We start from the raw sequence: 15425 nt of genomic DNA on the forward strand, positions 1-15425 counted from the left end.
AATCATTAACATGAGCTGTTAATAGTATAGTTCCACGCTATGATGTCATCTACTCATGTCTCCTTGATACGATATATAATACGATAGCAAGCTTGTAAATATAGTTTATTCTGCTTTGACAATAACTTGTAATAATTAATTAGTTCGAAATAAAGTCGAAATATCACAAATTATTATCTTGTTGCCTGTAGCTCATATCTTGAGTTTACAACATGTTAATTTTCGGGGTATGTTTTTTCAGGTATTTTATTTGTTATTTGGCCTTTAAATTCGCTCTTCAACCCACAAATTTAGAAGATGAAGATAAAACCTCTCACCACTTAATCTTGTTTCTTTAGTCCTTACTTCGCAAATTTTAGGTGGCAGCAAACCATGCAGTTTATGATCAGGATTACGTAGAGATTTAATAAGATTTATCTATATATATATATATATATATATATATATATATATATATATATATATATATATTATATATATATATATATATCTATATATATATATATATATATATATATATATATACGTATAAAACAGTTTTAGATCTTTAATCGAAGCATGATAGCTCTTCAGTACTTTTAGGAAGAACAAACGTTTGGCTGCTTTTTTACCATGTATATGTAACGTTTAATTTCCACTGTAGGTCGTCGTCTATCCACAAGCCCAATAGTTTGTATGACGTAACTCTTTTAAGCGCATGACCATTTAATTCCAAAGGAGGGATAACAGATTTATTATTTCGAAAATCAATAATCATCTTCTCACACTTCTTTAGATTTAATGTCTTATGCTCATCTTTCGTGAACTTTACAACGCTGTTAGTTTTTTCCAAAGAGCTTCCAACTGGCATACCAGAAATATGGTCAGTAACGTCGAGAACGTACTTCATATAGGGTAGAGTCATCCATGAACATTACCGTATCATGATCAACAATAGTGCAGGCCTCGCTACTGGTGGCCATAATTCGATTCACTTCCTCTCTAATAAAACCAGGTAGATTGTTAATTAATCTTTATGATAAAAGCAGTTGGTCCTAGTTGGTCCTGAGGGACTCCACCTCTAACGACTCGCAATCCCGAGATATTACCATCAAATTCTTTTATCTAGATATGTTGCGAGCTATTTGACCAACGCCTTTCTAACACCCATTGACTTCATGTTTGTAAGTAGAACGTTATGAGGTCGAATGCTTTCTTAAAGTCGAGGAATATGATTCTAATTACTCTATTCGGGGAGTCCATCGCCTCGTACCATTTGTGAAGTAAGAATAATATAGCTAAAGATGTTGACGACTTTCAAATACACCCAAATTGAGACTGTGAAATTTTGTCCTGAATATCAGCGTTCATCCATTTAATGATAAAGGTTCTTGTATTTTCGAAAGAACTCTAGTAAGGGCAATCGGTCTAAGATTTTCCACAGAAGCACAATTGAAGTATGCTTTTAGGAATACCTACTAGTTTATATTGCTTCCATAATTTGGGAAAATAAGTTCCTCTAAACGATTCATTGAATATCATTGTCAGTGGAATTGCCAATAGATGTGCAAACTCCTTCAAGACCTTTAGAACTGGATCATTTGGCCCAGGCGCTTAATTAGCGTTGATTTTCAAAAGCTGTTTTTGGACAACATATACATCGACGTTTGGTAAGCTATCTGGACACTCTAGGTTTAACCATTCATCATCAATCATGGGGTATTCTTTAGTTAGATTCAGTGGCGTAGCCAGCCCGACAATTTAGTTATGCTATGTTAATATTTTGGTGTTCATTGGCTGTGAAAACAGTGAATTTCTAAAGAAATGAATAATTATAATAACATAAAATTCGCATTGCATGACTAAATCGTCGGCTGGCTACGCCACTGGCTAGATTTGCAAAGAAATCGTTTATTAATGTGGCTGATTTTTTTCCATTTAATTGAAGATTTGTTTCCGGGTCGACCAAACTTACACTGGCCTTTTTCTTTCCTGTTAGACGTTTTATATGTTTCCACAAAGATTTTGAGCAAGCCGTTCTTTAAGGTCTAATTTTGTGATAGAAGGTGGATTTAGCTATTCTAATCTCCTTAGCAACTTGGGCCCTAAAAAATTTGAATAGTTTAGCATTCCCGCTATTGTATGCTTTGTTCCTTTTACTTTTTGGTCAATGGTTCCCTCACACAAAATTTGACACAAACCAAAGTTCACCAAGGCAGTTTCGAGAGCATTCGTGTTTATCTCCCTCATATCTCTTTGTTTCACTTTAAATACATTTCCCTTCGTATTATACCGGGAGTCTTTAGGCTTCCATAGCACCACATTATGATCAGATTTAGATAACGGTGCCAGATATGGATAACAGATATGGTGATAAAAATCTCCATATTAGTAAAAATCAAATCAAGAATATTATTTCCTTTAGTAGTGTTCTTGACAACTTGTTTAAAATTGCAATGGACTTTGAGACATCGATCATGAAAACCGTTACTCGTTGGATTAAAATCTCCAGCAATAATGAACGCCAAACACTGATTTTCTAAGCAAAGTTTATCGTAACAATGGTAAAAATATTCATAAAACGTTTCCATATCTGATTGGCTTGGTGGTAAATAAATGCAACAGATACAAAGTCTAGATATCTCTCTAGGGAGCCATGTTGGACGAATGGTTACCCAAAATAAATGCATTCGAGTGACTTATTCATTAAATCGTTACGAACCTTGAAGGGAATTGTATTGTTAATAAAAACCGCGACTCCCCCACCACGCGCATTCGTTCTATCAAGTCTACATAGGTTCATACCGAGACAATCAATGGCTTCGTCCGGTATTTTATCTCTTAACCACGTTTCTGTGATACACACTATGTCAATATTGTGCATTTCAACAAGTATTTGCAATTAATTAATCTTATAGATCTTGCATTTACCAGCGTAATACATCTGAAGAGATCTGTCATTAGAATGTTTTTGGCTTCTTTAATACCAAGGGGAACACCAATTAGATTACATGCATTACTAGAGAGAATTTGTCTTTGATGTTTTATACGCGGGGCCGAATTATCACTGCAATAAGTTTATTGATAGGACCTCTATTTTTCAGTAGAATCATATGTGTTAAGGCAGTATACAAAACCACCTGGACTGAACCAAGTGTCAAAAATAGTAAAAGCGGCATATGAATTTTGCCACGTGATTAGCCTGACGTGATCTCGTGTCATGTCACGTGATTTGCACCATGTCACGTGACCAGCACTTACCAGGCTATTCGCTGCAGCCGGGGGCGTGGGTGCACAAGTAGAAAAACCTGTTTGTGATGTTGCATTCGATGTAAAAAAAAACTTACTCTCCATTCATGGAAATGCTATCCTTGCCAAAATCTAAGGCGTAACTTCCAGAGTTTGGAACTTTCTTAAACGTCGTTAAGCTTCCTTGGTGAAGACGGAAGTCAAAAGTATCAAATTGCGATATTTCAATATCAATGTGAGTCGCGTTGATGGCAGTTTGATCCCATGTCAAAACCGTTTTTGTCGAGTTTACCCATTGCTTCATTTCAAGCCCTTCGATATCTGGAGGATTTCGTCCAATCGGAACTAGATAGAAGAACAACGTAGTTAATGCTGCCTCCAAACTTTGACGTGTACATTAGTAAAATGCGCATTTAATCAATGAAGATAGTGTAAAATATAATATTGATCATGATAGGTGGTAAAGAATATTTTACACCTTCTTTACACCTGCTTTTTCCCGTAGATCGAGGAAGTGGAATTTTACAGATATAAAGAAGGAAGATACCATGTATGGCGAAAGGTTTCGTTGTGAATTTATTCAATATGCTATACATGCACAAGGTTACAAGCTAGACCGTAGCATTACTTGATCTGAAAGTGCCAGTATAATTGTATGTGATACCACCGTCCAAAGATAATTCAAGCGGCATAAGTCCAGTAACATTCAACGGAGGTGTAACGCAATATGCTTGTTCTGGACTGATAAGCTCTGCAGCTGACTCGATATTTTTGTTAAAGCGACACACAACGTCATTAGATGAATTGTAACACGGCCCTCCTATGTACACCACAGTTCCCCCTAATTCAATTCCTGACCTTGGAGAAAGTACCAGATCTATAAATGATATATCAATCTCAGAGAAAGTCTAACTACACTAATATGTAATAATTTTCTTGTATGATTGCATGGCGACTTTAGTAATTATAATAACTTGTAGGTACACCACGTAAGTACTTGTCTAGGGCGCGCGCATTAATTAGAACTTAATTAAATGAAACCGTTTAATTAATAGCGCGAGCAAACTAATCACGACTAACATGATATTTAAGTGACGCGCAAACGTGTATTCAAGTAATTGCACTGATGAAGGTCCGGGTTAACGGACCGAAAGCTTTGCAGTATTTAATACTTACGTGGTGTACCTACAAGTTATTATAATTACACTAATATGATATCGTTTACAATGAAGAAACTTTAAATTTGGAAAGCTACATCAACTTCTCGAGCATTTGATTACTCATTAAATTTAATCAATGTTATTTTTGCATGCTAATTGTCTCGGCGTCGACAACTAACGCCAGTGCCTTAGCCAGCGTGTTAGTTTAGTAATATTTTGGTGTTCGTGGACTGTGAGAAGAATCAGTTTCAATGAAATTAATTATAATGACTTAAATTCAATAACAGGGCTGAATCGTCACGCTAGATACGGAATTGAATACATAACTGCACTAACATCGCATTATTACGCAGTAGCTACCTATATATAAGCGTTTTTTGAAAAAAAATGGATGATCGTTTTGTTTATTTTGTATGTAAGAATTAAGTGAGTGAGTAATGCTAAAAAAGGGGTGAAGCTAATTTATCTTTAATTTATTTGAATTCTTTAGGAAAGAGTAGCCCAGCTTCTTTTAAATTACATATTGCAAGAAATTCTTGGCATGTCGAGTGTCGCATGTATAATTATTCCCACTTTTCCGTAAATAATGTCCATCAACATTTACTATAAGGTTTACAGGGAAAAAATCGTCCTCGCCCTAGTCCTTCACCTTCACGTGTCGAGCTTGTGCTAAAGACTGTTGTTGTTTTTATATTTTATTTTATGAGCGATTTTACGAAGCTCGCAATGCACTGAGGTAAAATATACATGCTGCCATCTTTTCGTTATTGTCAATTGAATACTCGTTTCGAAACGTTTTGGTAACGGAATTACTTACCAGAGTTAAAATTATTCTTATCGTTATTTTACCAATCCATGTACGTAATAGATATAAGAATTGCTTCATTTATACTCATACATGCTATATAAATTATACGGTAATTATTTGAATATTCTATATTCAAATAATAATTTAACTCAATTGGAGATAGAGCCTTCAAATTTGCAGCACCAAATTTATGCAATCGTCTTCCAAAAGAACTCAGAAATTTAGATACAATTCGTAATTTTAGAAAAAAATTAAAAACTCATTTATTTTGCTTAGCTTATGGCATTACCTGACTTTCTTATTGTTTCCTTCTTAACTACATTTAGAACTAATATTGTAGCCGTAATTACTTCAATTTCAATCCTGTAATTTATATATCGATCAGTCTTATTATTTAGGTAGATATGATTTTATAGCGCATCTGAAGATTGTTATGCTAATTTGCCAAACACATTAATATTAATAATAATAATAATATCTATACGTTATAAACATGGTCTAGCATATACAATACCGCGTCCTGATGCACAGCCGGTATTCTTAACCGTCTCTCCGTCAACCTGAAAGATCCACATCCCAGGACTTTTATAGTTTGATGTCGATATAATGTTGATGATCTCAGAAGTACGAGAGTTTGGAATATTAAAATATCGAACACCGTCCCCAGCATTAAATCCAGCCTTGAATAGAAAAATGTGCATTAAAGTAATTACACTGAAAAGTTACCTGCATACTTTTTTATACCATCGTTCTTATGAGATAGAAACTGACCCATACTTCCACCACATACTGGAAAGTTTTTGCATGCCCCATGTGCTACCATGCACATGATGGGTTTGGGTATATCCAAATAATCCTAGAAATGTTAACATTTGCAACCATTTTCGTTTGCTTTTGGGCAATATTTTACAGATTAAGTGACTTTGATGCGTAATATTGAATAATGAATGAATCGCATGATTTTAAAGTGAATATCATAGCGAATTGGCAACATATCGATCTAAAAAAAACATGTATCTACTGAGGACAATTTCTTCTTTAAAGTGGTTGAATTTTTGTTAAGATCGCTCAAGTATTCGCGCAGAAATCGCGAGCCAGCCGCTTGCCATCTGATCCGACGGGAATGAGTTAATTATATAATCCATACAATCACACAAGTTAATTAAACGGTCGGATTTTTAGAGTAGTACACGTCTGCAATGGTGGTATCACAATGTGGAGTTAAGAAATGTATGTATGCATGTTACCGATTAAGAGAATTTTTTTTTTCATTTAAGAAATTGAAAAAAAAAATTTCAATTGGCGACAAATCTTCACAATCTAAATAGGCGGCATCGTTAAATATTTGAACAAACATATATATAAGATTGAAAAAAGATAATGCGCGGCCAGGATTAAATATATTGAATTAAAAAATGAAAGATTTTACGGTAAGAGAGTTTTTCGGCTGTCCGACAGCACCTTTTACCCAGTGATGAACAATTGGTATAGCAAGGCCGTTGAATATTTAACAATTAGTCACCGTAAGCGAGTTGATTACAAGCCCGATTTATAGCACAAATTTAAATTGAGAAAGATAGATATCTGCCTCGTGATCATGAAAGTTTTCCCGATATCGCGCTTACGTGTAATCTGCATTCGCTGCAACCGCACATTTTTTTATACTCACCGGTGAATATATCACTCATATTCAGCAGTATATAACAATTCGCGGGAAAACGCGTGGCTGTCACGCAAGCCGCCTCCATGTATGAACACAAAATGGCGGGAATGGTGTTGTACCTCAGTGTGTAGTTGTCAGTTTGTTTGAAATCAAGAAATTAACGATTCTGGTGAGAAAATAAGAGATACAGAAAGCATGCACAAAAAAGTTGACCAATGTTAAAGTACGTCATACGTTAACGTTTTTTACCCCTAGTTCTTTTACTGCCAGATTGATAAATAAACTTTTCTGAACCTTGGTTCTATATGTTTGGCTATTCTAAGATTCACAATATTCAGTTTCGGTATAATATATCATTTATTGACCCTCCGGTCGGGGAATTTGGACAAATATTTTCCTCCATAATGATATCATCACTTACAGGAGAATATTTCGCCGAATTCCCCTCACTCCAGGTCTATAAAAGATAAATATTCACTGAGCCGAAGGCGAATTTTCCTATATAGGGTTGTATAATCACCGAGACTGTAGCGACTAATTATTTTGAAAAGTTTTGGAAAGTTTTATTTATCGGTAATATATAAATTGCAAAGTGATTGACTTCCGTTTTTCGAGTCACGCGAAATACATTTTCCACAAGACCTAAAAATTAAACGGCTAGTATTAAAACTTTCAGATCAACGACCACGTAACAGAAAACATGGCCAAATCACTTGAAAATGGTTCTAAATGTGTTGCAATTTATAATAAATCGTGCATCAAAAGAAATAGTTTAGCACAAGGCGATTGAATTGGTATTATTCTTAATTGTCAATTGATGTCGCTCCTAACTATTTTTGCTGCGGCCTTGCGATCTTGAATTGCCAAATAAATCGTTAAATAAAAATAATATTATATTGCTATAAATTCAGGTAATTTTAAATATTTTGACACCATATTTTTGTTATTACCTTTTTTTTACACGAATATGGCAGAGAAATTCTTAAGAATTTTCAGCAAAATTAATTTTAAAAGTCATTTATTTAGTTGTTGCTGAGAGATGTCTGAGCAGCGACTATTGCCTCATAGTAACTGATGAGGGAGCCAATCAGAATGCTTGAAAGCCATTCTTTAGAGGGGAGAAGGAACAAAATTATGACATGTTACCAAAGTGAAATTTATGGGTTTAAAAGAATGCAATGAAGTTCTTTTAGTGGTTTTGAATTATTGCTTGCTTGTTGATATTCAACGACCACAACCTGAAGTTGACTATTGAAGCCAACAAAAAGATCATTGATTTCTTAGATATCACTTTTGATTTACGAACAGGAACTCACAAACCGTTCATGAAACCAGGCAACGTCCCCCAGTATATTAACCGATGCAGTAACCACCCCCCATCAATCCTTAGAACTCTTCCCGAATCCATTAACCGAAGATTATCGGCCATTTCCTCCGATGAGAAGGCGTTCGACTCCGCTAAGCTACCGTACCAAGAAGCGCTAGCAAAGAGCGGATATGACCACATACTCACATTCAACACAAGACCAGCAAATAAGGAAAAACGGAAGAGAACCAGAAAAATCATCTGGTTCAACCCTCCGTATAGCTGCAACGTCGCCACCAATATCGGCCACAAGTTTTTAAGAATTATAGACGAGTGCTTCCCGCGCAGCCACCCGCTACACAAGATCTTCAACAGAAACACCATCAAACTAAGCTACAGCTGCATGCCCAACATCAACGCCATAATCACGTCCCATAATAAAGCCATACTTAGCAAGCAATCCAGCCTAAATGAAGCAAGCACAGTGAACAACTGCAACTGCCGCCAAACTGCTAATTGCCCTCTCGAGCAAAAATGCCAAGTTGAAAGCGTGATTTACCAAGCCACTGTTACCCGCGAAGACAATCAAAACAAAGAAACATACGTTGGCCTTACTGAAAACAAATTCAAAAAGCGTCTTGCAAACCACAAAAGCTCTTTTGTCAACCCGAAGCTTCGTAAAGCTACCGAACTTAGTAAATATGTATGGTCGCTAAAAGACTCTGATGTACAACACTCAATCCAATGGAAAATTTTAAAACGATGTAAACCGTATTCTAGTATAACTAAGCGATGTAATTTATGCTTGTATGAGAAATTTATAATTATTTGTTATCCGGAGCTTTGTACACTTAACAGAAAGAACGAACTAGTATCAAACTGTAGACACAGAAAAAAACACTTATTGTATAGCAAATGACAGCAATCCGATACGTTACCGACCGCACAACGAACTATCACAACAGGCCTGAATTAAGCATATAATATTTCATAGCGCTCATAAACGCGATCAGTTGTTACCTGACGAGTGTGGTAAGCTTTGCTTGCCATACGAAACAAATTTGTAGTAATAAAGTTTTAATGGAATAAACCAGTTTGTCATTCTTGTTATTAACCGCTCTACCATACGGTATTGAGCACTCTATACCTACATGATTTCGAACTCGATACTTGTTATCTTCATACTGATTTATATATATATATATATATATATATATATATATATATATATATATATATATATATATATATATATATACATACATACATAGACTTTATTTCGTCACGCTAGCCTGATATGTTAAAAAAAATGAAGCTACAAAATTACATGGACGTAGGACAAGGAAATTAAGGACATGAAACAGAAACAGATACAGTACAAACAAAATACAAGAGTATAGGTATGAAACACAGACAAGTCAGTTTCAACTCATTCTTTGTAATATAGATTTAAAAGAAATCACAGATTCCGCAATTTTAGCCTGAGGTGGAAGATTATTCCAAAGCAGGGCACCATTATAACTAAAGCACCTCTTGCCAAATTCTTTTTTTGGCATAGGTGGTGCTAAATCAGTTTCTCTATTCCTGAGATTGTATGAAATGTCTCTATCACTATTAGGACAAAAGACTTCTTTAAGATTGGGAGCGGTGTGGCCATTAAGAACTTTGTAAATAAAGATGGATTTTAGGTAGTTTCGCCTAGATTCAAGAGGTTTCCAATTTAAACCTTTAAGTAGATCAACTGATCAAATATCGTAAGTGGCCCCAGTGATTACTCTTGCCGCTCTATTCTGAAATCTTTGCAGTTTATCTTTAAGACCAATGCCGCAATTGTCCCATAATGGGCTGCAGTAATCAAAATAAGGCTGTACAACAGCATTATATAACAATTTTAATAATATACATGAAAATGTTTCTCGACTGTGATTGGTCGATTTCAGTGCAATTAATCCCGAACAGCAGTGCAAAAATCTGTAACAACAGTGCAAAAATCTGTAACAACAGTGCAAAAATTTGTAACAGACCAATCTGATTGGCTGTCATAACTATATCAGCCAATCAAATTTGAGCTACGTTTTGGCGGGAAAAATATAATGCTTGCCCCAAACAAAACAACCAAGATGGCGACGGAAATCAAAAACGGAAATTTGGATTTTCGCGACTTTTTAACGTTAAAACAATGGTTTCACAACAAAATATTTAAGAAATATAACGTCGCTAAAGGAAATATTCAATATAAAGGAAAAATCGATCAACAAAATGTACATAGGGACAAGAAATACAAGAAATACTCGTGTGTTTGTCTCGAACATTTTCATGTATATTATTAACAAGTAATAGTATGGTTTCTCGTGCAATTTGGAAAAAAGCATACACTCGTGAGTTTTTCAAAGACCCAAAATAGCACTCGTCCTTCGGACTCGTGCTATTTTGAGTCTTTGAAAAACTCACTCGTGCATGTTTTTTCCAAATTGCACTCGAAACCATACTATTACCTATACTAACGTCGGCAGTGGTACAAAAGGTTTAACTCGTCTTATTGCACCAATACCAGCACTAACTTTAGAGCAGATAGATTCAATGTGTGTTTCCCACGATAACCTTTCGTCAAGGTTCACACCAAGGCACGAATATTTATCCGTTCTTGGAATTGACTTATTATTAATTACAATGGGTTTACAAATTACTTTATTTTGAAGGTTATAGGAAGATCCAATAAACATATGTTTAGATTTGGTAGGATGCGTTACAAGCTTGTTTTGTTGCATCCAATTTGATAAATTTTCAAGATCAATGTTTACTTTGTTAATAAGGTCAATGCAGTCATTAGAAGATGCACAGATTACCGTATCATTAGCATAGAGTGAGGGGATTGTATGAATCAGTGAATCAGGCATATCATTTATATACAATATAAACAATAAAGGACCAAGTATGGACCCCTGAGGGACTCCACATATTATCGTTTTTGGATTTGATAGTTTTCCATTAATCAGACATTGTTGAACTCTGTTATTCAAATATGATTCAAACCATTTCAATTGGGTTCCTGTTATTCCAAATAAATTATGCATTTTATTGATCAGAATTCATGATTTACGGAGTCAAATGCTTTTCTGATATCGAGAAAGACTACGCAATTCAATCTTCCGTCGTCCATGTTTTTAAGTAGGTTATCGCACAGTTGTATCAAAGCAGAGATGATCGAATGCTTAGGTCTGAACCCTGATTGAAATTTAGATAGTAGACTGCTCTCAGAAAGATAATCATACAGCTGGCGAAAAACCTCTTTCTCAAAAATTTTACTTACAATGGGGAGTATGGAGATAGGTCTATAATTTTCACATTTTCGCTTGTCGTCAGATTTGTAAATAGGAATTACTCGCGCGCATTTCCAGTCATCAATATACATCCCAGAATCGAGTGATCGGTTAAATATGTATGTTAAATATATATATATATATATATATATATATATATATATATATATATATATATATATATATATATATATATATATATATATATAGGATTTCAAAAGAAGTTGCAATACAAGTTTACCAAAAACAAATTGTTTCCCTTCCTCTGCATTCACAAGGATAGAGTTGTTGAACATCAGAAACATGGGGCCGCGGGCTGCATGAATGCCGGTTAGCGCTATTCGGATCCATAGGACTCTATCAGTGGCGTAGGCAGAACGATAATTGGGGGGGGCAATATTCATATATTCGTGATACGCAGGTTTAATCTCTTTTCAAATCAATTGTCTTTACAGTCTGTTATCATGAATATATGAATATCTTTCCCCCCCCCAATTATCGATGCTGGCTACGCCACTGGACTCTATGGCCTACTTATGAAGATGAGATAATCTAATGTTATGAGTATACTCAATACACATTAACCACAAACCTGCGCAGGGACTCCTTGAGAACTGCTATGAAGACCAAACGTCCATTCAATTTTGTTATAGTAAAATATTGCAAATGAGTTTACACCATCCGTTGCTAATATCGTCTGGAATGTATTCTATATCAAAAGATAACGCTTTATGTATATATATATATATATATATATATATATATATTCAATTAAAGTTTTTGTACAGCACAGACTGCTCTGTCTTTCTTTTACCCGCAAATTGGAACGTCCACGATACCGAGCTACATCGAGCCAAGTGACAATCATCGTCCACTTTGCTGTGAAGCTTCTTTGTCGAACAAAATACCTTCTAATTTCGTTAGAGACACTTGTTCGCATAGCAAGTTCTTGAGTTTCTCTGTAATAAACAACGCCGCCAATTCTTGTGTCGATATCAGCCCAGAATGGTGCGATTAAACGTCGATTATCTCCAAGAGGGAATGGGTCAGGATTAAACTGTGACACTTCGACAAGAAATGAAATCACTCCATTTGTGTTTACCTGAGAAATTATTATATATTAATAGTGATCTCAAAAATAGGGGAAGGTGGAAGGTACATGGGGTAGGGTTAGTTTTTTGGAAAAAATTAATACGCTTCACTTTCAAAATAGACTCTTTCACTTTAGAAACTGAATAGATCTTTTTAATTGAGCCAATCAGATATTGGCCATCTTTGTTGGTGCTCTTCCAATGAAATTGATTTTGTTCGCATTTAATGATACCCCCATGCGGTTAGCTCACGTCATTTCACGCCATTTTTAAGAAGATTACAGGCGACGCATGCATGCTGTGTTTGCTAATTTTCACTATTATAACTATAAATAAAGCTACACATTTCACGTTAAAGCTACACATTTCACGTTTCACATGTTATTCCATTTACACTAACGCCTGTATTCTAAAAGCTTACTCACGCTCACACTCAGTGAGTAGACTGCTCATTACTGGAAAGTGCAACTCTGCGCTCACTGAGGTTCTTTCACTCTCAATAAGTGGAAAGTTACACTTGCCCTCGGACCATTCACAAACGCACTCACTCTCGAAATAGAGGTCGAGTTTGAGTGGAGTTTGACTGTAGGTCATACCTTTCTTGAAATATGCACACTCGCAAAAAGTTGTGATAAACAACATGGCGAATCTATAGCTTGAAAGATTACAACAATTGGACAATTTGCAACGCAAGAACAGAAAGGAGAATAGAAATTACTATTTCAACTATGAAATTTATGATGAAGAACAATTTAGAAGCAGATTTAGATTATAACTAGGCATGGTTTTCGGGGGATGTTTGACATTATAGAGGCGGATATTTCTGTTCATAACGAACGAGGGAATCCAATTCCGGCAAAAATTAAGCTTTTATTGACTTTACGTTATTACGCAACTGCACGTTTCAGGAAGCATGTGCGGACCTATCACAACAATCTGCAAGTCGTTTCGCGCGTATCTGAGGCCATTGCTCGACTGAAAATTCATTATATCAAATTTCCTTCTGTTGAAATGCTATAGAAACCAAACTTGAATTCTGAAGGATATGCTTGCAGAGTTTACGAGGAAGGTGACTAAGGTACGATTGTTTAAGGCGGAGACTGATAATGGTATTTAAGGCCTCGGTTCGTTTAAACTGTACTTAAGGGGAAAAAAATTATTAAATAAAGAGCATGCTGTCTATTCTTTAAGTATCAGATAATACGTGTGGGTGCCGAGAATGAAAACTAAAAAGTCAAAAGTAAAAAATAGTAGTCGAACACACAAAATGAATGTAACATGAAAGGGTAAAAGGCAACGATGTTTGGAAACTTAGCATTAGAAAAAACAATCATATATACGGAGATTATTTGAAGTCATGGAATGCAAGTAATCACAGGATCCAAACGTGAAAGTGAATGAAGTATCAACAAAAATTCCCAGACGAAGGCATCAAATGAGGCCAGATAACCTAGACCCACTGAAAAAGAGTGCCAAACCGCACCAAATTGTCAAAGATGTGGTTACACTAGTCACAAACAAATCAGAAATGTCCGGCCAATAACCAAACCTGCCGCAAGTGTGGAAAGAATAGACAGAGGAGTGAAGAAACTGGGAGGTCTGATGATGAAAAAAAGCTAGCCAAAAGTTTGCATTTACTACACCTCAAAACCCTGAGGCCCCATGAGGTTGACAGCGGAGAGGACAGGCTAAGAGTTGGTAAATGATGAGAAGCTGTCCAAATTAGCCATGGAACATTGCAATGCCAATTGGACACTGGTGCACAGGTTAGTGTCATGACCGGTAATACAAAGTGTTGCTCCCAATGCACGAATCACGAAAAAACATAAGAGAATTCTTTCACAAAGCCAAAAATCAATCGTGCCCAGATGATATGCCACACTAAAAGTGAAACACAAGGAAAACCAAATCAAGGTGAAATTCTTCATTATTGACAAGGCATGTCTGGAAAAGTCTCCAAAGCTTTAAACTTTGTGAAGCGCGAATACACGAAATTGACCACAACTTTAAACAGCGTCTCATCCAACATCCAGATTTGTAAAAACGCAACAGGATCCATGCCAGGGACATACGCTAATAAGATTGACCCAACTTTGATAATTTTCTGGTAGCTGCCCATGATATAGCACATCACGATGTTGTGTTACGACAAGTCCTTAATCGGCCTCGGAGTTACAACTTGAAATTGAAGTTTAAACTTTGACAAGGTGAAGATTAGAAAAGGGGAATTGTCGTATGGAGGATACCTCATATCAGCACATGGACTAAAATCGCATCCCATGAAAGTTAAAGCGATGAAAACCATGCCAGCATCCGAGAACAAAGATGATGTCCGTCGTTCTCTGGGATCAGTACAATAGCTAGCAAGGTTTTTGCCACACCACATGCACGTCTTCCGCTGGGACAGACCACATGCAAGAAAATGCTTTTTAACTAATCAAAGACCTATGCTGCGAAGCACCTATACTGGCCTGCTATGATGTCAAGAAAGATGTCAAGATAGTGTTTGACGCTTGGAAGAATGCAGTCGGCGCTGTCCTCGTACACGAAGGCAAGTCCATAGTTTATGCAAGCTTCGTACAGCCGAGATAAGCTGATCAACTATATTGAGAAAGAAAGGAAACTGTCGTCCAGACTGACCACAAGCCGTTAGAGACCGCAAGCCTTAGCTGTCAACATCCTTGGGCATTCAGACCATGATGCTGAAAGTGAAAGTAGATGACTTGAAAGTTGAATACATTCCTGGCATAAAGCAAATCATCGCAGATACGCTCAGCAGAACCATTTTGAATGTTATTCCACCTGAAAAAAGGCGCTTCAAGACAACACGCTTGAGAGAATATCTGTCA

General features: G+C 36.0%; 1 protein-coding gene across 1 annotated transcript in view; it reads right to left on the reverse strand.

Annotated features, from left to right (window-relative positions):
• The window catches only part of LOC114538970 (sushi domain-containing protein 2-like), a 64127-nt gene that overhangs the window by 45805 nt on the left and 2897 nt on the right, over nt 1-15425 (reverse strand). The window contains exons 3-7 of the mRNA XM_028559812.1: nt 12300-12587; nt 12078-12194; nt 5711-5876; nt 3857-4105; nt 3327-3573 (exon numbers count right to left, since the gene is read on the reverse strand). Of these exons, the coding sequence (XP_028415613.1) occupies nt 3327-3573; nt 3857-4105; nt 5711-5876; nt 12078-12194; nt 12300-12587 (1067 nt within the window). The remainder of the gene's footprint in view (nt 1-3326; nt 3574-3856; nt 4106-5710; nt 5877-12077; nt 12195-12299; nt 12588-15425) is intronic.

Source organism: Dendronephthya gigantea, unplaced genomic scaffold, assembly GCF_004324835.1.
Source record: "Dendronephthya gigantea isolate DGI-Jeju-01 unplaced genomic scaffold, DenGig_1.0 000192F, whole genome shotgun sequence".
Classification (NCBI taxonomy): domain Eukaryota; kingdom Metazoa; phylum Cnidaria; class Anthozoa; order Malacalcyonacea; family Nephtheidae; genus Dendronephthya; species Dendronephthya gigantea.